The sequence below is a fragment of the Passer montanus genome, unplaced genomic scaffold (genome assembly GCF_014805655.1).
Source record: "Passer montanus isolate IOZ18808 unplaced genomic scaffold, ASM1480565v1 scaffold47, whole genome shotgun sequence".
Taxonomy (NCBI): domain Eukaryota; kingdom Metazoa; phylum Chordata; class Aves; order Passeriformes; family Passeridae; genus Passer; species Passer montanus.
The window spans coordinates 5,061,252-5,085,611 of NW_024369596.1; the positions used below are offsets into that span (position 1 = coordinate 5,061,252).

General features: G+C 49.9%; 1 protein-coding gene across 1 annotated transcript; it reads left to right on the top strand.

The window, feature by feature from the left end:
• Nucleotides 1–289: 289 nt before the first annotated feature.
• On the top strand, nt 290–16,888 carry ADAMTS8 (ADAM metallopeptidase with thrombospondin type 1 motif 8). Its single transcript, XM_039721767.1, has 9 exons — nt 290–580; nt 7,836–8,075; nt 8,625–8,757; nt 9,607–9,774; nt 10,399–10,697; nt 12,231–12,414; nt 12,713–12,885; nt 12,998–13,173; nt 14,598–16,888. Exons 1-9 carry the CDS (start codon nt 290–292, stop codon nt 15,328–15,330), a joined length of 2,397 nt encoding a protein of 798 aa, XP_039577701.1. The 3' UTR covers nt 15,331–16,888.
• The last annotated feature ends 7,472 nt before the right edge of the window (nt 16,889–24,360 follow it).

A 24,360-nucleotide genomic window follows, 5' to 3' on the forward strand; every position in this document is an offset into this window, starting at 1 on the left:
GGCCTCAAATCGTATCCAAAAGTGGGTTGGGGTTTTTTTTTTTAGTTTTTTTCCCCCTTTTTTTTTTTTTTCCTTCTCTGCGTCTTCGTCTTCTTCTTCTATATATTTTTTTTTTTCTTTCCCTGGTTTGGGGGGATATTTTTGATTTTTTTTTCCTCTTTTTTTTTTTTGGTCGGGTTTTTTTTTTTTTGTTTTCTCTCTCTCTCTTTCACTTCTCCTCCTCCCCCAGGCTCCGGCTGGCAGGGGAGGGGAGTGGGGAGAACAGCGAGAGATCAAAAATAAACCTCTTATGTCAAAGCCGGGGGGAGAAAGTATAAATACAGCGGGCTCGGCGGCCGGCGCGGAGGCTGCGGGGGAAGAGCCCGGGGGGTGCGGGGCCGTGCCGTGCCGTGCCGTGCCGGGATGGGGCGGCGGGCGCTGCTGGGCGGCCGGGCCCCGCTCCACCTGCCCGGGAGCGGGCCCCGGGCCCGGCCCCGAGCCGCCCCGCAGGGCGCCGCGCTTCGTGTCGCAGGCCCGCTACGTGGAGACGCTGCTGGTGGCTGACGCGTCCATGGTGCGCTTCTACGGGGAGGACGTGGAGGTAAGGGCTGGCTGGCCGGCCGCCGTCCCCCGGCCCGCAGCCGTCTGGCCGCGCTGGTGCCCGTCCCGTCTGTCCCCGTCCCGTCTGGCCATGCTCCCGTCCCGTCTGTCCCCGTCCCGTCTGGCCATGCTCCCGTCCCGGCCGCCGCTCCGCTCCTCCCAGCTCCGCTCCTGCGCTCGCACTGCCTGTCTGCAGCCTTCATCCCTCCGTCCTCCCTGCTGCCTGCCTGTAGCCTTCATCCCTCCGTCCTCCCTGCTGCCTGTCTGTAACCTTCATCCCTCCCTCCACTGCATCCCTTCATCCCGCTCCGTCCTGTCCCATCCCCGCTGCCTCTCCTCCTCCTCCTGCAGCCCTTCTGCTCTCCGTCCCTCCTGTCCTGCCCGCTGCCGGGTCCCCCCGGGACGCCGGGGGCAGCCTGGGGTGAGCGGGAGGCTCGGTGCCACCGTCCCTCGCTGTGCGGGCTCGGTCCGAGCTGCGGTGCGGGTCCGCGGGGCTCTCGCAGTGCTCGGGAGCCGTTCCCACACCCAGCCAGCCCGTCCCTGCGCACACCGGCTCTGTGATGTCCCTGCAGCCCGGTGTCCCCAAGGCGGGGACAGGGCGGGTTGGTGCCCTCCTGGTACGGGGAGAGAGCCGCGCTGCGGAGCAGTGGCTTTAACTCCGCTTTAACTCCCTTCGAGCGGGAGCCGGGGGCAGACAGCGAACGGAGCAGGGGCTGAGCGATGAGCATCCCGCTCCGGAGCCACCTGTTAGCGCTGAGCAGAGGGAGGAACAGCCCCTCGGCCACCAGCGCCTGCAGCTCTGCCCTCCTGTAACGCTCCCTGCGGAGACCCTGCCCCGAGCAGGCTTTGGGGAGAGCCCTGGAGCAGAGTCCGAGGTGCCTCAGCCCCCCACACCATCTCCAGGGCTGTCCATGTGCCTCATTCATCAGCTCCGGGTCATTTTTCAAAGCCAGCTCCCCACCCCTACCCTGCAGGGATGGGCGCTCCGAATTCAGGTTTGCACCCTTGGAAATGCTCTGAGGTCTTTGCAAGGGATAATCGTGCATTGAATCTGCTCCTTCTCGGGTTGTTTGGGCTCGGGGCTGGGAGAAGCGTCCTTGAAGCAGAAGCTCAGCAGGGAGCAGTTGGGAAGCTGAAACCAGGGGCTGCACTTTGGCAGCCTGGCTTTGCCACTTCTACCGGCTCTATCCTTCCCCTAGGGGCTTCCCTGCTCATAACAAAGCAGTGTTTTAATTCCAGCCCTGCTCAGGCCAGGCTGGCCCTTGGCAAATGCTAAACTTTGGAGCTTCAGCTGATTTCAGCTGCTCAGCATCACTCTGGTTTTGCCCTTTGCTTGGTTTTTACACTGAGCCAGGCTGGCAGGAGCAGGTAGCAGAGGGTCAGTGAGTGAGGGGTGATGCACTTGGATGTACCCCGAGTGCTCAGAGGGCTCAGAAAAGAGTTTGAAGTGGAGTAAGCTCAATTTTTAAGCAACAGACATATCATTGGTGGTGGGAATTACTCTCCCCATAGCGTGAAGTGGGTCTCTGATTTCCCAAGAGGGCAGAAAAAATAACACAGTGAACCTTCTGCACCCAGCTGGGCACCCAGTGGCTTGAAAGCAACACCCAAGGGTGTCTACATTGCTAGAAATAAAGTGATTTATTTGGACTGGAGGAAATCCTGATGATGCCCAGCTTGAGCTGGGGAAAAAGCAGCAGCCCTGTGGGTAATCATGTGAAGGCAGCAGGAGAGGAAATGGCACCTGCACAGGACCAAGGGGCTGGAACTGGGGCACCCTGCCCTGGTTTGGCTGCCCCAGCCCTGGGCTGGGTGATGCTGCCTGTTGGCTCCCATTTCACCATCATTTCCTCAGCCCCCAGAGCAATATCTTCACATCACCTCTCAGGGAGGGGAAGGAAACCTTCAAAGTTCTTGTTTTGCATGAATAGAGTAATAGCATATTAAAATATTGGGGAGAAAACTTCCACCAGCTCTGGTGCAGCAGCTAAAAAACAACAACCAAAAAACCACCTGCTGTGTTTCTGTGTCTTTTGTTCTCTGGAACAAGAATGCAGGGAGCAGCACAGCAATCTTGCTTCTCCCTAAATACCTTTCTTGTGGGGTGAAAGAAGCAGTGGCAAGTGCTGGTGAGATCTAGGAGAGATGCCCAATGAGTAAAAATGTTGAGTCAGAACAAACCATATTTATATAATGACTTTTCTTCCTGTAACCACACTTTAATTACCAAATATTTATTAAAGGTCACCAGCATTGTTTGTATTCCCAGTTATTTTCTTGCATAAGTTGTAACAGCTCGAGCAGAAGAGTCACCCCAAGATGCACTCAAGCGTTGAGAGTTATAATCAATGCCATGCTTGTGGTGGGAAAATGCTGTTCATGATTTATTTCCCATCAATTTGAGCCTTACAACTCAGCTGTTAACCTAATTCAGACAATCAGAGCTTATTCCACCTTCATCAATACTTTTATGTAAACCAGGAGGGAATGGTGAAGTGAGAGCAGAACTAAACCTGAAATTCGGGGGTTTAATCATTGTTTGGGCTTGGTAATTGGGGTATTGGGGGGGCATCAGCAGCAGGACAGTGCTGGGCAGTAAATCCTGGGGGATGTGGCAGGGTTCAGCCTGCAGGGACTGGGAAGAGCCCTGTGATGTGGGGATGTCCAGGCTGGACACGGGAGCTTTTGCATTTTTCTTGCAGAGGATCCCAAGTGCTTGAAAACAAAGGGACTGTGAGCGTCACTCACAGAGTGAAGTGGGGTTTGGAGCAGGGGAACTGAGGCAGGGACAGGGCTAATCCTGTCTGTGTGCAGGAGGGCTGAGCACCTGCAGCTGGGCTGCACTTGTGAGGATGCTCTGCATGGCTGGGGGACGTTTGCCAGGACACCTAAAGCACCAGGCAGCTCCAAACCCCAGCTGCAGCATCTCCAGCCAGTTGGCAGCCAAAGGGGATTCCTGTGGTGGGGTTTCTCCAGTCTCTTGGGTGCAGATGAGACGCATTTCCAGGCTTTCCTCCGCAAGCACAATGGCTGTGATCCCCTTTCCCTCCTCCTCTCTGAGTGAGGAATCTGCCCTTCCTGACTCCCAGGGCTGGGAATGGCTGAGGACCACAGCAGAATCAGATCAGTCTGGAAAAGCTGGGATTCCTTGCTGACTCTGTTTTTTCCAGGCAGATTGATGAGGTTTTAGGAGTGCTGTTGCAAACCCTTCCCTTTGAGACCAGACAGGAGTGCAGGGCATTGCCAGGGTCCTGCTGCCAGCTCTCCCACTCCCACATGGACTGGAGGTAAATCCAAAGCTGGGGCTCTCCCAGTCCCACATGGACTGGAGGTAAATCCAACGCCAGGGTTCTCCCAGTTCCACTTGGACTGGAGGTAAATCCAACGCCAGGGCACCCCACATGGACTGAAGGTAAATCCAAAGCTGGGGCTCTCCCCAGTCCCACATGGACTGGAGGTAAATGCAAAGCCAGGGCACTCCCACATGGACTGAAGGTAAATCCAAAGCCACCCTGGCGCCCCAGGTCCCCTCGTGTCTGGTTCTTAGGCTGCTTTAGGGTATTCTGCAGTGTGAGTGGGTAAATTCACTTAATCCCATGAAGAAAGAAGCCAGCCCCTCCTAAGCCCATCCCGAAGGCAACTGGAGTGGGATTAAAGGGGATGCAGCGTGCTGCTGCCATCCACCAGCTTTTCTTCTGGGATTTGTCCTCTGAGGGTGACCCAGAGCCTGCATCCTCTGTGGGGCAGGGGGCTGAAGGAGCAGGCAGCCTCCCTAGAGGTTTCTCTGGCTGGGGCACTCGCCTCACACCAGGATATTCAACAGCTGCTGCATTTCAGGGCTGCAGAATGAAATGTGCTGGCTCCCACTAAGGCAAATCCATGCTGGCTCCCGAAGTGGAGCACTCCTGCCCTGGGATGCTCTCAGGATGGGGTTTTACTCCATCTCTGCCTCTGTGGAGGTGGGGACAGTCTGGATGTGCCTCAGTTTCCCCTGCCCTGAACAGGGGTAATTGCTGCTTATGTGGTTCAGCCCCAAATATCCAGCAAAGAGGGGAAGAGAAGGGAGGGAAATCATGTGGCAAACAGAGCAGGGATGGGCAGAGAGCCGGGCAGGCAGGAGGGCAGCCAGGCTGGCAAGGTGTGCCACTCTCCCCTGGCTTGCCCCCCATTTCCCTTGGCTGCCTGACACATTTTTGTGAGGAATTCTTGGCCCCAGGAGGAGGCTGGCAGGGCAGCCAGAGCCCTGGGAGAAAGGACAACCTGAGATGTTTTTACCAGCAGATTTTTTAAAGCTGGGCAGCCTTTACATCTAACCCTGGTGTTGCTCCCTTCCATCTGCCTGTGCTCCAGAATCTCAGCATTTCTTTCTTCTTTTCCCCCTCTGCAGAAATGCTGGTGTTGAGGGAGAAAGCAGGGGAAAAACCCAACTAAATCCAACCAGCAAGCAATCCTACAGCCCCAGGCTGGGCTGAGCACTGCTCCCCACACACTGGGGAGGAGGCAGGTCATGCTGGGGTGTTCTGTGGGTGCTCCCTGCTGTCCCTCTGTCCTGGGTGGGTCCAGCAGCATTAAATCATTCTCTGCATACCACAATAATAGTGCCTGTGTAAGAGCAGTTTCACCCATCAAAATAATAATAATTAAAAATAAATGCCAGGCTTCAGCTTCTGAGTGGTTCCCATGAAAGGGAATGCAATAAGAGACTTTGCAAGAGCCTGTATCAGAAAACTCAGTCCTTCAGTGAGGGTAAAGACAATCACTTCAGTTCCCCTTGCTCTGACTTGTATTTTTCCCTGTCCCTCTGCCTGTGCTGTTTGCTGCTGGAGGGCAGTGCCTGGCTCAGGGCAGGGCTCTCCGAGACACAGTGATGCTGTGGCAGGAGGATCTCAGAGCTGCTGTGTGGCAGACAAAAGTCACCCCTCCTCATTTTTTAGGGGGAATTTGATATTGAGAGCAGAGGGAGCCCAGGATTGCAGCTGGGGGAAAAGGGGTAGGAGGTTTGTGGGGCATCACCCTCCACAGTGCCTTGACATAAATGCACTGAAGGGATACTCCACAACCCTCTGTGGTTCACACTGGTGTCCTCTGCCCCCAGAGCAGTAAGAGGCTGATTTTCCAGCTGTGTTTACCAGACACCCTCCCAGATCTCCCAGGATGCTGGTTGGAAGTGGCAGGGAAGCTCCTTGTGCCTGCAGGGCTGCAGTGCCTGGCAAGAAGGCAGAGACCAGTGTGTTTGCAGCCCTGGGCTCCTCAAACCCAGGCCAAAACACTGCCCTGCACCTGATCCCAATCCCCACATCCTCAGCCTCGGTGCTGGGAAGGAAACCCTGGAGGAGGCAGCATTCCCTGCTGCGTGGATGGTTGAGCCAGAGCCGGTTTGCAAAGGCAGAGGGAGGATGGGACCAGCAGGATTCAACCCTTCCCCTGCCAGTTGTTGGTCTAGAGCACTCAGCTGGCCTCTCCTGAGCCCTGAGGATCTGTAATTTGCTTTTGGCCATGGCTTCAAGCCCTTGGCTAAGCCAAGGCAGTGCAGGTGGATTGCTGCTCTCCCCAGAGCAGTCAGGGTCCATCTGAAACCCAACCCATTCCTGCATGGGCCAGGGATGGGTATAAATAGACACCAGATGGTGGAACAAGTGGATTTGACCTTTTAATCTTCACTAAATAGCTGTTTGTTCAGTTTGCTTTCCATCTTCCTTTTCCAGACACAGGGAAGGTGGACAGATGTTTTCCAAGTCCCTCTGTTCCTACTGCTGAAAGAGGTTTTTGGCTGGATGTACCCCTGAGGATGTGAGGGCTGGTGTCCTGGGGGATTTGTGGTATGAACTGAGATCTCCCAGGTCAAATCTACTGCTATGGACAGAAACCTCTAATGGGTTAGAAAAGGACACAGATTTATTCCCTTGGAAATGAGGGATGATCTCAGGATGAGCAGCTCCAGCGCAGAGCATCCTTCTAGATCTTCAGGGGCCTAATTTTAAGAAGGCTTTGTGATATTTTTACAAGGTTACCAATGGACTTTCCCCACAGGGTGAACAATTCCCCCAGGTTTCATGGAGCAACCCCTTGTGGGGGTCTCTCCTCAATTTCTTGTCTCTGCAGTGACTTCTCCGTGACATGAGTTGCATGGATGTGAGTCATGGCGTGGAGATCTGGCCAGTCTAAATAAACCAGTCTATTCCCTGCTCCCAGCAGCCTTGCTGGGGCCTGCCCTTGGATAATGAGCTGGGGAGGACTTGGGATATGTCTTGTTGAAACAAAACATCTGTTTACGTGGAGCTGCCAGTGGCAGGATAAAATGTGGCAGAATAATTTAAAATAGCCACAAGTGCCCTGGGCAAGTGGCTCTTGGTGCAGCAAATATGCTGTATCTCACTCAACATCTCCCTCATTTGCTAGGAAAACAGCATTTTGTGTCTCAGAAAATGGCATTGTCCTGGCAGTACCGTGATGGATGAGCACACGGAGTCAGCTTTGCTGAGGAAATGTATTTTGGGTGAAACTTGGCTATCAGAGAGGGCTCCCATCGAGTCCTTCCACTTTAATTAGGCTCTGAATTGAGACCGCAGGGTGTAATTTGTCTGGGGAGGAGAGAAGCCACTTTCTCTTTCCCAATACCATATTGTGTAATAGCTGCATTTTTTACTCCTGACTCGGGGCTGTGAGTGGTGCCAAGCAGAGGAGGAATTTTGATGCTCTGATAAGATGTTTACATCAGCCTAAACATCGCTGGCGCTTTTGACATATTAAGTAATCCCTGGTCATCACCAGGCAGGGGATGCTGCTGGGCAAAGTCTTGGCTGTCAGAGTGTTTTAGTCCCAGTTTGTCGCCAAGGATGCTGGGTTCAAACCCTGTGACCAGCACAGGCAGAAGTTTTACTGGCTGGTTTCACTCCAGCAAGGTGTGTGTGAGTTGGTTCCTGCCCTGGGGCAGCGAGGGCAGGGTTAATTCTTTGGGAATGTGCAGAGAACTCTCTAGAATGCTGAGGTTTTCCCCAAGGAATTTCTTCCAGAGGGATTTCTAGGTGCAGAGGGTTCATGGGAGAGGAGGTGTTTGGAGAAGGGGATGCAGGGCTTGTCCCCCAGCACAAGGTGTAAAGCATCACATACAGGCAAGGCAGCACTGAGTCCATCAGCCCATGGTCTGGACGTGATGGGCTTCATAAACGAGGCTGATTCTTTCTTTTCAAACAAAAACAATTGCCAGGTAGCAGAGTTTTTACCCAGGCTCTGCCTGCCTGTGTCTTCCCCCACAGAACCACGTCCTGACCCTGATGTCCATGGCAGCTCGCATCTACAAGCACCCCAGCCTGAGGAACTCCATCAGCCTGGTGGTGGTGAAGGTGCTGGTGGTGGAGGAGGCAGCAGCAGGGCCCGAGGTGTCTGACAATGGTGGGCTCACCCTGCGCAACTTCTGCAGCTGGCAGCAAAGGTTCAACCCCCCGAGCGACCGGCACCCGGAGCACTACGACACTGCCATCCTCCTCACCAGACAGGTCAGCAGCCAGGGAACGCCCTGCTGCAGAAGGGAGAGGGCTCAAGGCACCCTTGGAGGGGGAGAAGGGGGTTGATCGTGGAGGTGGATGCCCCACTGTGCAAAGAATGCAGCAAAGCAGTTGGGGTGGTTTTATTTGGGGTGCAGACCTGTTGCAGGACAGGCTGACTTGTAGTGGACATCAATCCAGTTATAAATAAGAAATCCAGCCCAGTGCCATAAACCAGCCTCTGGGCTGACTGACAGAGGTCTCAACCAACAGCAGCTCTGCTAAAATAACAAGCATTTGACTGGCTCAGAGTCTATGGGATGTAGAGATTAGACAATGGCTGTTTAGAGCCAGAGCTTTGAACTGCCTGTAAAAGCAAGCCCCAAAAAATTAAACAGGCTGTTGGGCTGATGAACTACTCAGGTCTGTTGTGTGTTACGTCTCAGACATGTGAACATCACATTGTACCACAGAGCAGCAGTGGGGTGCTCACAGAGATGTTGGGGCTGAACGTGGGGCTCCCTCTCCCTGCTGACCTCTCCCCCTGCCTGGCACTGACAGGACTTCTGTGGCCACCAAAGCTGTGACACGCTGGGCGTGGCCGATATCGGCACCATGTGCGACCGCAACAAGAGCTGCTCCGTGATCGAGGACGAGGGCCTGCAGGCAGCCTACACCCTGGCTCATGAACTGGGTAACACATCCCTTCCCGAGGGGAAGTCTGCTGCTTCCATCCTGCTGCTGGGAGGGGTCGTGGCACAGCCCAGCACCAGCATCTCCTGGCTGGGGGTCACTCACTGAGCCTTGGGGAGCTCCTGGAACTGACAAATGCTGGTTTGCACCAGTAGAAACACTAAGAAGTGCCCAAATTGGTGTAAATTGGTGCATTTGCACCAGTTCAGGAAGCATTTCTTCACTGGAAGGGTTGTCAAGCATTGGAAGGGGCTTCCCAGGGAGGTGGTGGAGTCCCCATCCCTGGAGTTGTTCAAGAAATGCCCGGACATGGCACTCAGTGCTCTGGGCTGGGTGACAAGGTGGGGATCAGTCACAGGTTGGACTTGAGGATCTTGGAGATCTTTTCCAACCCTAGCGATTCTATGATTTACCTGTTGTGATGAGCTCAGGCATGGGATCAAGCACATCTCTGCCTTGGTTTGCCATTCCTGCACTGACTAATTTTTACGCAGAGAAGCTGTGGCTGCCCCATCCCTGGGAACATTCAGGGTCAGGTTGGACAGGGCTTGGAGCAACCTGGTCTAGTGGAAGGTGTTCCTGTTGATGACAGGAGGTGGAACAAGATGAGCCTCAATTCCCTTCCATCCCCAAAAAAATTCTAAAAATTTGGGCTGCTTTGCCCTTGCACACAGCAGGCTGTACCACTGAGCTAGACCAAGCAGGTTTTTATTCCTTCTGATTTATGGAAGCAAACAGCTTTGGCAGACATAGGAGCTGCTTGATACCTTACAGATGGTCCCCCACACCATCTGCTGAGGAGCAGGAGCCGGGCTGGGGAGCTCAGCTGTGCCATGCCCTCTGCTCCCAGGCCACGTGCTCAGCATGCCCCACGACGACTCCAAGAACTGCGAGCGGCTCTTCGGGCCCCTTGGCGAGCACCACGTGATGGCCCCGCTCTTCATCCACTTGAACAAGAGCCAGCCCTGGTCCCCTTGCAGTGCCATGTACCTCACCGAGTTCCTGGATGGAGGGCATGGTAAGTCTTCAGTCTGTTGTGTTTGTGGGGTTCCCAGGTGAAGGGAGGAATGATGAATCTGACTCCATGTTCCTAGAAGGATAATTTATTATTTTATGATACTATGTTATATTAAAGAATACTAAACTGTACTATTCTAAAGAATACAGGAAAGATATTTACAGAAGGCTAAAAGATAATAATGAAAACTCCTGACTCTTTCCGGAGCCTCAACACAGCTTGGCTGTAATTGGCCAATGAGTGAAAACAACTCACAGCAAAAACCAATGAAACAATCACCTGTGGATAAACAATCTCCAACCACATTCCAGAGCAGCAAAATACAGGAGAAGCAAATGAGATAATATTGTTTTCCTTTTTCTCTGAGGCTTCTCAGCTTCCCAGGAGAAGAATCCTGGGCAAAGGGATTTTTCCAGAAAATATGACTGTGACACCAGTCAGCTACAGCATCTCTCAGAACAGCCTTTTCTAGTTCAGGCTCTTTGCCATGCCTGGAGGGGCTGTGGGGTGAAGGGGGAGTCAAACCAGACCGTGGACAGAGGTGTGGGGTGCCCTGCTTGGTGCAGTCAGTGGCATCAAGCCCTGAGAGCTCCATGTCCAGCCTAACTCTTGAGCCCTGCCCAGGTGACTGCCTGCTGGACGCGCCGGCCGAGCCCGTGTCCCTGCCAGCCGAGCTGCCCGGCCAGAGAGCCCTGTACAGCCTGGACCAGCAGTGCCAGCAGATCTTTGGCAAGGACTTCCAGCACTGCCCCAACACCACGGAGGAGGACATTTGTGCCCAGCTGTGGTGCAGGACGGGCAGTGGGGAGCCCCTGTGCCACACCAAGAATGGCAGCTTGCCATGGGCTGATGGAACGCCCTGCAAAGCCGAGGGGCTGTGCTGGGATGGGCGCTGTGTGCAGCAGGAGGCCCTGAAACCCCAGGTAAGGGGACACTGGGGAATGGTGTGTCCAGGTGCACTCCAGGCACCCACCAAAGCCTTCCTCTCACTCCCCTCCACAGCTGGACAGGGAAGGTTCATGAGTTGAGATAGGAAGGTTCATGAGTTGAGATGAAGACTGAGGAATTACTCACCAATCACCATCACAGGCAAAACAGGCTCAAGTTAGAGCTGTTAATTGAATTTATTAGTTACAAAATCAGAACAATGACAAGTAAAATAAGACCTTAACACTTTTCCCCCACACCTCCCTCCTTCCCAGTTCTCCCTTTTGTCTCCAGTGGTGCAGGGAGGCAAGGAATGGGGGTTGTGGTCAGCTCATCACAGGTTGTTCTTGCTGCTGCTCAGGGAGAGGAGCAGCAGTCCTTCCCCTGCTCCAGCGTGGGGTCCCTCCCATGGGAGACAACTCTCCACAGATTTCTCCATGACTCCTTCCCATGGACACGTTCTCCACAAACTGCTGCAACATGGGCCACTCTTCCCCAGGGTCAGTCCTTCCAGGACAGGCTGCTCCACTGTGGGTCTTCCACAGGCTCCCAAATCCTTCCAGCATGGGTTCCTCTCTCCGCAGGTCCTGCCAGGATCCTGCAGCAGCTCAGGTTTCCCACGGGGTCACAGCCTCTTTCAGGCATTCCCCTGCTCTGGCCTGGCTTCCTGCATGGGCTGCAGGTGGATCTCTGCACCCCCATGCCCTCCACGGGCTGCAGGGGCAAAGCTGCCTCACAATGAACTTCCCCACAGAATTTTGGGGAAATCTCAGCTCCAGTACTGGAGGAATCCTTGCCTTTCCTCCTGCACTGCCCTGGGGGTCTGCAGAGCTGTTCCTCTTACATTCTCACTGCTCTCTTCTCTGCACCCAATTACATCTGCCTAATAACTTTTTTTTCCTTCTTCTTAAATACATTATCCCTAAGGTCAGCACCACATCTGCTGGGCTCAGCCTTGGCCAGTGGTGGCTCCATCCTGGAGCTGCCGTTGGCTCTGCTGGACACGGGGGGAGCTTCTGGCAGCTGCTCACAGAAGCCACCCCTGAATCCCCTCCACAAACGCCATGCAGCTGGGCTAGGGCTTGACCCTTTGGGATTTTCAAATCTCTGACCCCACCCCTGCTGTCTCTTTGACTGGCTTTGGATTGGGCTGATTTATTTCTGGATGTCTCTCCTTGGTTAATATTTATTACTGGTGAGTCCAGCTCAGACAAAAGTCTGCTACTGAGCCGTGGGCTGGTCTGACCAAAACAACCAGTGCAAATCTGCAATTAAATCATGACTTTTTGCCCTGCTGGGGAAATTAGCAGCAGTTTCAGAGTCAGTCAGCAAAGTACTCAAAGCCCAGCTTAACTTGAAGCATGTGAACCGACCGGGGGAAGTCGGACTGACTTTGTGTGAAGTACATGCCAAGGCGCTTTTCTGGATCAGGGCTGGGGGACATTTTAGCGTTGCTCCAGCCCTGGGAGGGACAGCAGGGCATGGGCAGGCTCGGGGCTGGGCCCAGCAGCCTCTCGTGGCTCTTGCAGGCAGCGCTGGACGGCGGCTGGGGCCCCTGGGGCGCGTGGGGCTCCTGCTCGCGCAGCTGCGGGGGAGGCATCCAGTTCTCGCACCGCCACTGCGACAGCCCCCGGCCCCGGCACGGCGGCAGCTACTGCGAGGGCCAGAGAACCAGGTACCAGTCCTGCCACACCCAGGAGTGCCCGCCGGATGGTAAGGATGGCAGCGCCCAGCGCCCTCTCGGCTCCCACGCCTGCTGCTCCACAATGCCTTGCAGGGATTGCTCTGCCCTGGATATTCATGTCTGGGGGAGCAACAGCTTCCTGCTGGGGGCTGTGACCTTCTGTGGCTGATGGAAGGAGGGTGGGATCCCTCCTTCGTGGCATTCCTCCTCTGCTTGCACTCTAACTCTCACTATCCTAACCTCACTCCCACATCTCTCTGATGGCAGGAACAGCGGTTCCTGCCAGCTTCCCGTGGATTTTGGGCCATGTTTCACCTTTCCTTTCAGGGAAAAGCTTTCGGGAGCAGCAGTGTGAGAAGTACAACAGCTACAACTTCACCGACCTGGAAGGGAATCACTTGGAGTGGGTTCCTAAGTACGCCGGAGTGTCCCCACGAGACAGATGCAAACTCTTCTGCCGAGCCCGAGGGAGGAGCGAATTCAAAGTCTTTGAGGCCAAAGTAAGATTCCTGGAGATGGGAATCTCCAAAGTAAGACTCCTGGAGGTGAGAATCCCTCCTGTTTACCCCATGTCAGAGCTGATGCCCTCGTTCCTCCTCTGTCCCCTCCCAGGTGATCGATGGGACGCTGTGTGGCCCAGAGACCCTCTCCATCTGCGTGCACGGGCAGTGCATCAAGGCTGGCTGTGATCACGTCATTGGCTCCTCCAAGAAGCTGGACAAGTGCGGGGTGTGCGGTGGCAATGGCTCCACGTGCAGGAAAATATCCGGCTCGCTCAACAGATCCAAGTGAGGCACCAGGGAGAAGGTTCTGCAGGGCTGGGCTGTGGGAGAAACACCAGCATCCTCTCTCATTCCCCTTTTTCTATCACTAAAGTTGTGGGCTAGGAATGTTTTGGGATCCAAGCCAGCATCCTCAGCTGGCTGGCATTGCAAGAGCCTGGGCTCCTCCCCAGACTCTGAGACTTAAGCTCAGTTTATTTTGGGGCAGAATTATACAAGCCAAGTAGAGCTTATTTCCTAAAATAATAACTGATGTGATGGGCTTGGTACACCACTGCAAATCAATCTGCTGCCCCAATGAGTTTATAAAGCACATTTCACATCAGTGCACTGAGTTGGACACATATTCAAGGGCTGATTGTGATATAAATGTTCAATAACTTTTCCCTGGGCTTGGGGTGAATTTGAATGCTGGGACAAGGGCACTGGGGCAGTCACGTCCCTCACCCAACAGATTTGGGAATTCTGCTTTGCCAGAGAGCAGAATTTAAGGCTTTTGTTGGAAAACCGTAACAGAAGCCCAACCATCCAGTTCCATGCAGCGAGGTGACTCACACAGTCAAATTAGATTTCCTAAATGGTTTCCTTCCAGGGAACAGCTGAAACAGGGCTTCCACTCTCCTATGAGTTGTTTGTGGTTGACTAAATGGAGATTAGCACAGGAGCTACAGCCAAGAAGAGATCCCATTAAGATCAGGGTGAGGGAGGCCAGGGTGACGGAGAGCAGAGTTTGACTCAAAGGCTTTTTTCCAAAATACTCTGAACCTAATTACTGACCGCAGCATCCACCACGGGGATCCGTGGAAAATGATCCTGTGCTGGCCCCACAGTGTGAGTCACAGTGCTGAGGGCTCAAGTGAAACCTTCCACGTGCTGTCCCAGGAGCTGGGGCTCCAGGGATGGGCTTTGGCTGGCTCTGCAGGAAAACCTTTCCCTGGCATGGGAATGTCCTCTGTATCCTCCAATGGGATTACTTCTGCATTGTAGTAGTGGCTGCAAAACCCTTCAAAAAGTGAGCTGAGAGTGTAGTGACTCCCTCCTGTTCTGTTGTTCCACATCTATATCTCTATCTGTACCTACATCTGTATTATCTTTGTCAATAGGTAATGTCACCCTTCAGCATCACCTGTGACAGGCTTTCAATCCCAAACACTTCACCATTTCCAAACACAGGGAGCAGGGGGAATTTCCCACCTAGGCTGGTAATCACAGGGCTGTTCATTTGATTGCATCACTCATTTTCATACGTAATTCAGAGAAATCTTCCAGCTGAGCTCACATCTAGAACATCTGCAGTATTTCTGACTCTTGAGTGCTCAGGGTTACAGAGGGATGGCTTCAGAGCCAGGATCCTGAGTGCTGTTCCTTACAGCAGTGAGTGTGCTCTTAGTAAACCTTGCAAAATAACCGTGTCCCTTTGCCCCGTGCAGATACGGCTACAATGACATTGTCACCATCCCCGCCGGAGCCACCAACATCGACATCAAACAGCGCAGCCACCGAGGGGTGCGGCACGACGGCAATTACCTGGCCCTGAAGACCCTTGAGGGCAAGTACCTGCTCAATGGAGACTTTGCCATCTCAGCCATGGAGCAGGACATCCTCATTAAGGGCACCATCCTGAAGTACAGCGGCTCCATGACCACTCTGGAGAGGCTGCAGAGCTTCCGACAGCTCCCGGAGCCCCTGACCGTGCAGCTGCTGACGATTGCCAGCGAGGTCTTCCCACCCAAAGTCAAGTACACCTTCTTCATCCCCAAGGACGTCCCTTTCAGCAAGCAGAAGGGCAAAGAGAAGAAGTCAGTCAACGTCATCCGACCGATGCTGACCTCCCAGTGGGTGCTGGGGGACTGGTCCGAGTGCTCCAAGACGTGTGGCTCCGGCTGGCAGCGGCGGACGGTGGATTGCCGGGATGTGGAGGGTCAAACCTCCTCTGCCTGCAACAGATCCCTCAAGCCTGAGGACATCAAGCCCTGTGGAGACGTGCCCTGCCCTCTCTGGCGCCTGGGTCCCTGGTCCCCCTGCTCCCAAACGTGCGGCGAGGGCGTGCGGACGCGCAGCGCCTCCTGCATTGACTACGCCGGGAAAATCACCGCCCCCGAGAAGTGCAGCTCGCCGGGGCCAGCGCCGGCCACCGCGGCCTGCGTGCTGCAGCAGTGCTGAGCCACGCCGGACTGCTCGGGGCCAGGGCTGCAGGGCTTCCACCACGCTGGGGCAGGACAGCAAGGGTGCCGTGGACCGCTCTCCAGTGGTTCGTCCCCACCGCGTCGATGTCTACCTCAGAGGGGAGAATAACGGCAGCAAAACAGGGAGGAATCACTTCTTTTCCTTTCTTTCTTCCTTTTCTTTCTGGCTGGCTGCTCGCAGGCAAGTTGTAACTTAAAGGGAAAAATAGGCATATCTGTAGGGTGTTTCCAAAGAGCTGGATGTGGTTGCAGATTGCTTTTGTAGGGTTTGCTGGGGTTTGGCACTGGAGAAAATGGGGAGCCTGGTTTTGCTCTCTCCCCATCCCAGCTGCAGGTCAAGGAGGTCCGGGGTGGATGTCTTTGCTGATAGAACTGGGATTTCTTCACAAAAGGCATGGAATGGGTTGCCATCCCCTCCCTGCAGCAGTGTGGGTGTCCTTGAGCATGAGGAGTGTTTTATCAGCTGTGGGTTACACTTGGGAGATAAATTGCTTGTGTGAATGGGAGAAGGAATAAGCTGAGAGCCAGATCCTAGCATGAATCAGGCAGGAGGACAGGTGAGAGGTGGTTTCTGCTGGATTTATAATCTACAAGGTGACAAACCTCTGTCTCCAAACACCCCCAGCACCTGCGGCCATTCCTAGAGCTGTTACCTCACACCTCTGTTTCCCCAGCTATAAAACCAAGGCTTAATTACACCGGATCTGTCTTACAGGGCCACTGTGAGGATTAATTAATTCCTAATTCTGCAGTGCTTTGACTGTGAAATGCCAGTTGTGATGCCCTCTGGAGCAGGCACTCTGGTGTGCCAGCATTTCCTTTCCCATCCTTGACTTTCAGTCCCCTGTGGGCCCATTTTTTCAGCTCTGCTGTAATTTTGGAGATAATTCACTAGCATGGTTCTGCAGCAGGGATGAGCCCAGGATCTGTAGATCATGCCAGAGGTGACCAGTGCTGCTCTTCACCTCTGCTTTCCTGGGATATTTGAGAATGCTCAGATCTGGTGCCAGCTCCAGCCTCGCTTGAGCAGTTCTCAGTCCAGAACCAAGCCTGGCAAAGCTGGAGCTGCTCTTTCCCGGTGGGAAGCAGCCCCAGCCCTCTCCCAGCCCAGCTGCTGCCTGGCCCCAGCACAGATGGCTGTTCAGACCCTGAACTTTGCCCTTTGCAAAGCAATTGCTGGCCATGTGCTGGCAGCAGCCTGTGCCTGGGGAGCAGGGATGGAATTTGGAAAGATTTTGCTGTTGCTGGATGAGCAATTCAGTATCTCCAGGCTCCTCTCATACCCTGCCTTGGCTTCCTTTTTGGCAGCAAAATGTTGAATTTCCAGTGGGATCTGCCTTTTTCTCATAGGAAGGGGAGGAGGGCTGGAATGTTTGATGTTTCAGATTCCCCATTCACATTTATGGAGCAAATCCTTTTCCTTGTCCCTTTTGCCTGAGCAAGCCAAGCTCGTGTGAGACCCTTTCCTGGCTGTGCAGACAGGTTTGGAATGGGATGGTGGGATGAGCTGCTCTGCTGCAGACAGAAACCTGAAACATGAAATATTTAATATTCCTGTTTTATCTCCCATATATGATTTCTATCAAAACCACAGGAGCTACAGCCCAGGATTGAGGGTATTGAGTGCTTGGTTCCTTTGTTTTTTTTAGGAAAGGAAAAAAACCTGAAGGCCAGCTGCAGAGTTTGGACGCAGAGCTGTTTGGGCTGTGGTACAGACCTACCTTTGGGCAATGTTCTACATCTGCTAATTAATCTCCAGGAATTTAAGTTCTAACAAATAGCTGGATGCTAAAGTCATGTAGCCTTGCAGGGTTATTTTCTTTTTCCCCTCTGAGTCTGCAAGGGTTTTAAACCCAAAGCCAGCATGTGTTTCCTCTCCAGTGTCACCAGCAGCATTTAGGATGGGTCAGGAACATCAGTCTGAGACAGTGCCAAGGAAAATGTCTGTATTTATCACACAGGATAATGTGTGCATGCCAAGGGGCTTTTCCAGGTTTTTATAATCACTGTGTGGCTGCTTCGCCGGAGCTTCCTAGATGTAAAAACTCCTTGTTTAGGGCAAATCCTGCTGCTTTTCCAGGAAGGAGGAAGGTGGGGATCCCCCAGGAGGGGGGACCAGAGGCAGTGATGCTCTGTTGAGGTGGGGGTGATGCTAAGTGGAATTCCTGCCCCAGGTTTCTGTAAAAACAAGTAGCCTTTACGCTGATTTAAGTCAAAGAGGTTTTATGTATTAGGCTATATATATATATATATATATATGTGTGTATATATATATATGTTTCCCTTCAGTGAAGGATTGTAGCAATGTACTGAGCCTCTTGTGTTAGGTATTTATTACAAATTTCTGTTTGGTTTTGTACAGTAGCTGTCTGGAAAGAAGAAAAAAAAAAGAAGGAAAAAAGACTGTTTTAACATGCTGCTCCCACATCCCCTCTCTGAAAGCTGCAGGGAGCTCAGAGAAGGGATGTCTTTGCTCATTGTTTATCCACTCTGGTATCTGACTGGTGTTCCCCTCCTCCCTGGTGTACCAACCAAGCTGTGTAAGCAAAACAAACCCAACCAAAATTAAGCTTTGGAATTCATCTTAAGGACAGGGGGGGGAAATACGATTTTCGGATTTTTAGCCTATTGTTTGTATTTGTTTTTAATTTTGAAAACAGTCTGTTTGTGGCTCTGCCTTTAGCCCTCAATAAAGGACTTCCTGCCTTTTATCTCTTTGCATTTGTCTTTATTTGCACTTTTCTCAGGACTATTATTATCTCCATCCCAGAGAGATTTTAAACCTCTCTTTTCTGTATCTTATTGATAATAAATGGTTCATTCAGTTTTAAGATGCTGAACGAAAATATTACATGAGAGAATAGACAAAATCCATGGAGCCAGAATTATTCTGCAGAAATTTGGAAGCAATTCTGTTTTGCAGATACCTTATGAGCACCTTCCTCTTTTCTATACATATACAGTATATCTTTCTGTATATATTATATACTTATTATAGATAATGTACTATAGTGTATTATAGTATCATATATTATATTATAGTATATATATTATACTATATTATAAATTATAGTATTGTATATTATTACTATATATATATATACTATATATATAGTATTATACTATAGTATACTACAGTATAAATAATATACTGTAATATATAATATAGATAATATACTTTATATTACTATAATAATATATAGCCATATCATATGAACCATATATAATATATATATTATATATATGAACCATCATAGAACCATATAATATATTGTGTATATGATGTATATTTACATCATATATATTATATATGCATAATATACATATTAGACACAAAGTATCACAAATCTCTTAAGTGTATTATATATCTATATGTACATCATCTATTTGATACATACATGTTATATATCTACATAGAATTCTATTATTTATATATATTAATATAGTCTATCTATATATCCTACATATAATCCTCTTAATCCATGATAATATATTTACTATATTATATGTAGATGTCATATATGTTACATTATACATTATACATATTATGTATGTACATACATTATACATTATATGTACATAATATATACATATATATACTGTAATCAAATTTTATAACTTATTACAATATGTAATAGGTAATTATAATTAATAATGTTATTCTAGATAATATATATTTATATACATAGTGGGTATTATATATACATAATAGATATTGTATACAAACAATATAGACATAATGTAGACACATACATACAGAATATAAATCTGTTCAGACAAATAGATAATTCTGCTCTTTACTAGGACAGACAGCCTAAACAGGACTTAACCAGAGGGGATTCTGACTCCTTCACTGAACTGTGGGATAATTTGCTGCTCTCTGAAACACTGGAGGGCTGCATTTGGTTTATGCCAATGGGAATTTTGGAGCCACCTTGTTGGAATAAGCCTGGGCTCATTACAGAGGAATCTTGGATCCCTGCCAGTTGTCCTGGGTGAAAGCCCATCCTGATGTCTGCTTTATTTTCTATATATTTTTTATATTATATTACATTACATTATATTACATTATATTACATTACATTATATTGTATTCTATTACATTACATTATATTACATCACATTATATTGTTTTATATTCCATCATATTATGTTCTATTTATTATATTCACAGCTACTATTATTTCTATCATAACCATTATATTACACCACATTATTACATTATGCAATACCTATATAAAACATTTACATATATAAATATATATATACATATACAACATGTTATTGTTCCAGCATTCCACATTACATTATTATTGTCTGTATTTGGGGACTTCCCTGACGTGTCCCCACGTTAAAGGGCTCTGCCACTGCTGCCAGCCTGTTTGCAGCCAGGTGTGACATTCCTCCAGGTGACTGCCCCTGGCACAGGGACAGGCCCTGGCTTGCAGCTCCTTAAGGTGACAGCCTGCCTGGCTTTTCCCCCACATTTTGACTTCCTTGTTTTGTTGCCATCGCTGGGTTTGAGTTGGATAATTTCAAACAATGCCACAAGGCTTTGGGATATTTCCAGCTAGGGGAAAAGTCCTTAATTAAGGATATCAGTGTAACCATCATCATTTAACTTTAGAAAAAAACTAGTGGGATAAGAAAATGAACCGTGGGGTAAGAAATAAACCTTAGGGGAACATTTCTTACACTGTATCCATGATGGTACCATAGAGACAATGGGGACCAGGAGGCACAGATGGATCTCTGCAGTTCCACCGGGGGAAATCATTGGGGTCAACCCATGGCTGAACCTCTCCAGCCTGTGCTGCCCATAATGCTGTCCCCTGTCAGGGTAATTACATTTCATGGGCATTATTCCTCCTGAAAGGCACTTCCAGAGGATGCAGGATGCCACAGGCTTCTCCCCCAGGCATGAACACTACCAGCTCTATGAAATGGTGCTTTGCTTCTTGATCCCAACAGCTTCTCCCTCCAAGGACTGGGCTCTCCTGATCTCCAGCCCCAGCCTTTGCTGGATAGTTGCTCCCCCTTATCCTTGTGCTAAAACTGTTCTTTTTTTTCAGTGATTTTCCTCTCTCCTGGGTCCATCCCTCCCTCCCCATGTGCTTGTGGACAGGAGTCAGTTCCAGTTCCACTTTGCTAAACTTTGCAAGGCTCACCTCATAAAACACCCTCCTCAGCTCTGGGCTGAATTTATTATCCCTGCACAGAAGGGACCACGGTGTCCCAGCAAGGTGACACCAGCACTTGCTGCTTCAGCCACAAATCCATCCTTATTCCTGATGGAACCATCCTTCCTGCCCTGTCCTAGAACCACAACATCCCTGTGCTGCCCTTTTCCCTGCTCAGCTCATCCATCTTGGTCTTACAACCCCTCTGCTCTGTTAGATCCCTCTTTCCCCACACAGATCCCTGACAAATCCATCCTCAGGTGCCCAAGCAACTCTGGTTCCTTGGCAGTGGCATTTCCGAGGGGCTGTTGCAATTCAGAGCTTTTTAGAAAGGTTTCTCTCCTAAATTGCTGCTTCAATCTCCTCTCCTGCCAACTGGGATGCTTTAACCCCCAGCACTACACTCGCTGAGGAAAAGGAAAAGCACTTCCAGGTGTGGGGAGGACATAAACCCCAAATCCTCCCCATGCCAGGAGAAAATCAGGAGTTTCCAAAGAGAGAAGTCAGCAGGATTGAGTTAAAGCAGATTAACTGAGCCCTGGAGATAACAACAGAGTGGAGAGGAAACAGCTCCAACTCCTGTGGTAAATTCAGGAGTAGGCAACAAGTCCTTGAGTGTGGGAGCAAAGCTGTTTTCCCTCAGGAGCTGCTGGGTCAGGGAGGTGAGAGCAAGGCTGTGCAGGGAAGGTGTCACTTGCTTTGGTTGTTAATGAGGAATCCTGCCAGGAGCAGGCTGCTGGGAGTGCAGTGTCTGCTCCAAGAGCTGCTGAAGCACAGGAAAACACATCCCACAGGCTGCAAAAGGAGGGTGAAGCAGCTTCCAGCCAGAAATGGCACCTCCTGGATGTTTGAATGAGGTAAGCAAGGGAGAGATTCAGGGATTAAAGAAAGGGGCAGATCCCAGGGATGGATGGGAAACACACCTGAGTGTTTTCTGAATGTATGGGAAAACAGAATTTCTGTTTAGACAGACACAGGAGGCTTTAAGGGCATGGCACAACCTCCAGGCACTCCCCTCATGCTGCAGACAGGAATCTCACTGAAAGCTGTTTTATACCCATCAAATTCCAGGAGGTTCAGCCCAGGATCTCCTGAGATCCCTCTATGTCCCTGTAAGAGAGCAGAAGATGCACAGAGCAGTTTTATCACTGAATCACTCCAGGTTTATGTTGGCGCTGCTCCATCTACATCCACAAATCAATCAATATTCTGATATTCAATCAGAATATTGCAAAATGAATGTAAGAGCAAATCCCATCACTGGGCAAATACCAGGAAACAGGATCTTGCATTTCTCAGCCTCTCACTGGGAAACTGCAACTGTGGAAAAAGCAGAGATAAAGGACAACCCAGCCGCTTAGGAAACCTGAGCAGGTGTGAAACAACTCAGCTCCTCCTCTGGTTTTTCTCCTCCCTGGCCCTGGGAATCACTGGAGAACCTCTGCAGGTCTCCAGGGCTGATAAAATGTTGTTAAAAAGGGAGAAGCTGAGGGCTGAGGCAGGCTGATGTGCCCCTGCACGGTGATGATGTGTGCAGTGCTCTTTTCTTTTTCAATCAACTCAGTTCACCTTGCATACACAGCACTAGAGACTGAAAGCAAACAAATTTCAGTGCTTTTATAAAAGCTATCAATAAAAGGACTGAAACAGTTCTGTTCCTACCTATATCACTTTTGCCAGGTTTTAACATGGCATAAAGGAGAGAGTATTTTATAAACATGGTGTTCTGGAACTTGGTACTGCCTCTGAAAAAATATTTGATTTATTTTCCAGTAGCATCCTCAGATCCCCAGCTTTATGTGTAACATGTAGGAGAGGTTTCATGAATAAAACTTACCAGCTGAATGCTGTTGGTGTCTGTTCTTAGCTTCCTGCACTCAGGAATGACTAGTTAATTACTGAAATAATTCTTTCAAAAGAAAGTCAAGGTAGTTCTTTATTTGGGAATTTTATGGCTTATTTCCAGGTCACATGGTGCAGGTTTAAAGACTGTTGGTTTTGACAGTGAGGACACAGACATGCTTCATTTTACCTTTACTTGATTTTAATTTTACTTAATTTTACTCTAATTTTACTTAATTTTACATGCTTAATTTTCCTGTCTTCCTACCATGAATTTGAGTAGTTTAGACCCATTTTCTCTCCTGTGCAAAGCCCATCACCTGCTCAGAGCAAGTTTCAAGCTGGATATGAGCACCCCCAGCACTGAGAGTCTCTGCTGGGCTCACCTGACTCTTTATTTATTAAATTGCTACAAATCAGCATTTAAAGCAATTTTAAAGTTGCAAGAACACATCTAGGAAGTCAGCAAGAAAAGTCACATCAGATTCTGCATCTGCAGGAAACAGCACTGGCTCTCAGTTCACTAAAGTCACTCGTTCTACACTTTCACCATCAAACAGCTCCTGACTGAGACTTTTCAGAGCTTTTTGAAGTTAAGGGATGGCAGCCTGAGGTTTTTCCATAATCCTCTGTGATTCAGGCGTTACCACGGGTAGCCAGGAGCAGATTTCCTTGAAAGTTATGTCTCATTAAAGTGGAAACAGCACCTGCAGACACGTAGTGTGCTGAAATTGGTGCTATTTTACTCCTGCTTTACACAGGAGTAGATTGCAATGGGAGGCTGCATGTGTCAGGATTGCAGGAGAGACTCCTGGCAACACAAAACCAACGTAAGGGGAAGTGAAATGAGAATTTAGCAGAGTCCAACTCTCTGCTCTGGTCCCCCGAGTTGTGTAAGGAAGCATCTAAAAGGATCCCTGAGTTTTCACAACAGCACAAGGGAGTTTGGCCCCTTTTCTTTTTGCTGATGGAGCAGCGTGGCTTTTCCAGGGACAGGTTTTAAATTTTTTACTGCTGATTAACGCCTTTGGACCGTGCCCCTTCAATCTGTTTCCTGCTTCAATTTACTGAGAGCTCATCACCAAAAACAACAAAGCCAAACCAACAAAAACCCTGCCATGAAACAATGCACGGAGGAAAGGGTTACGTTCATCCTGTTGCATTAAAACTGGGTTTGCACGAATTAGTGCAGATTTGGACCAAATTATGGGGGTGGACTAATCAGAAACTCATTAAAGTTGATTGGTGGTTTGTGAGGCTTTGGGAGCAGAATGCCCTGACATCCCAGGGCTGGAGGATGCAGGAGCAGAGCATCCCTGTGCCCCGGGGCAGCCCGTGCTCGGGGATGGTGTGAAAAACACATTTACTCTCTTGTGCAAATGTAAAAAGTTTAATAAAGGACAACAGGAGGCAAGGACTACAGCTGGGTGCATCTTGGCACTCCGCTAAGACTACACTATCACTTTCGGGGATACTCTTTAAATACTTTTTATTTTATATCAGCCTGCTGCATATTCATAGATCCTCATGCATAGTAAACTTTTTTCTCAAACTAGTTTACATATTCTAAGAACTGTTTCCTTGGGTTCGCCTTTTTAGAGCACACACATTCCTTGGCTGTGGTGTTACTCCTTTTTAATTACTTCTTTTCGGGTCTTGGTCTACACTGTCTTCAGATGGTGAGTGCTGATAGTTGGCAGATCTGTAGTAGATGTCTTTATCTTTAATGTTCATTGGATGTTATCCCATCCAAGCAGGCATTTTAACACAAGCACACTGATATCAGCTATGGCTAAGCTTAATTAACAACAGAAATAAAAACTATGTATTTATAACAAAGTTACTTTGACACCACACATATAAAACCCATTTTGATATTTGTGAAAAGCCAATATAATAACATGTATCTATAACAGTGGGATGCACAGCCGGGGGGATACACTCCCGAGCCCCTGCTGGCTGCATGTCCTGGTGCCCCTCGTTCC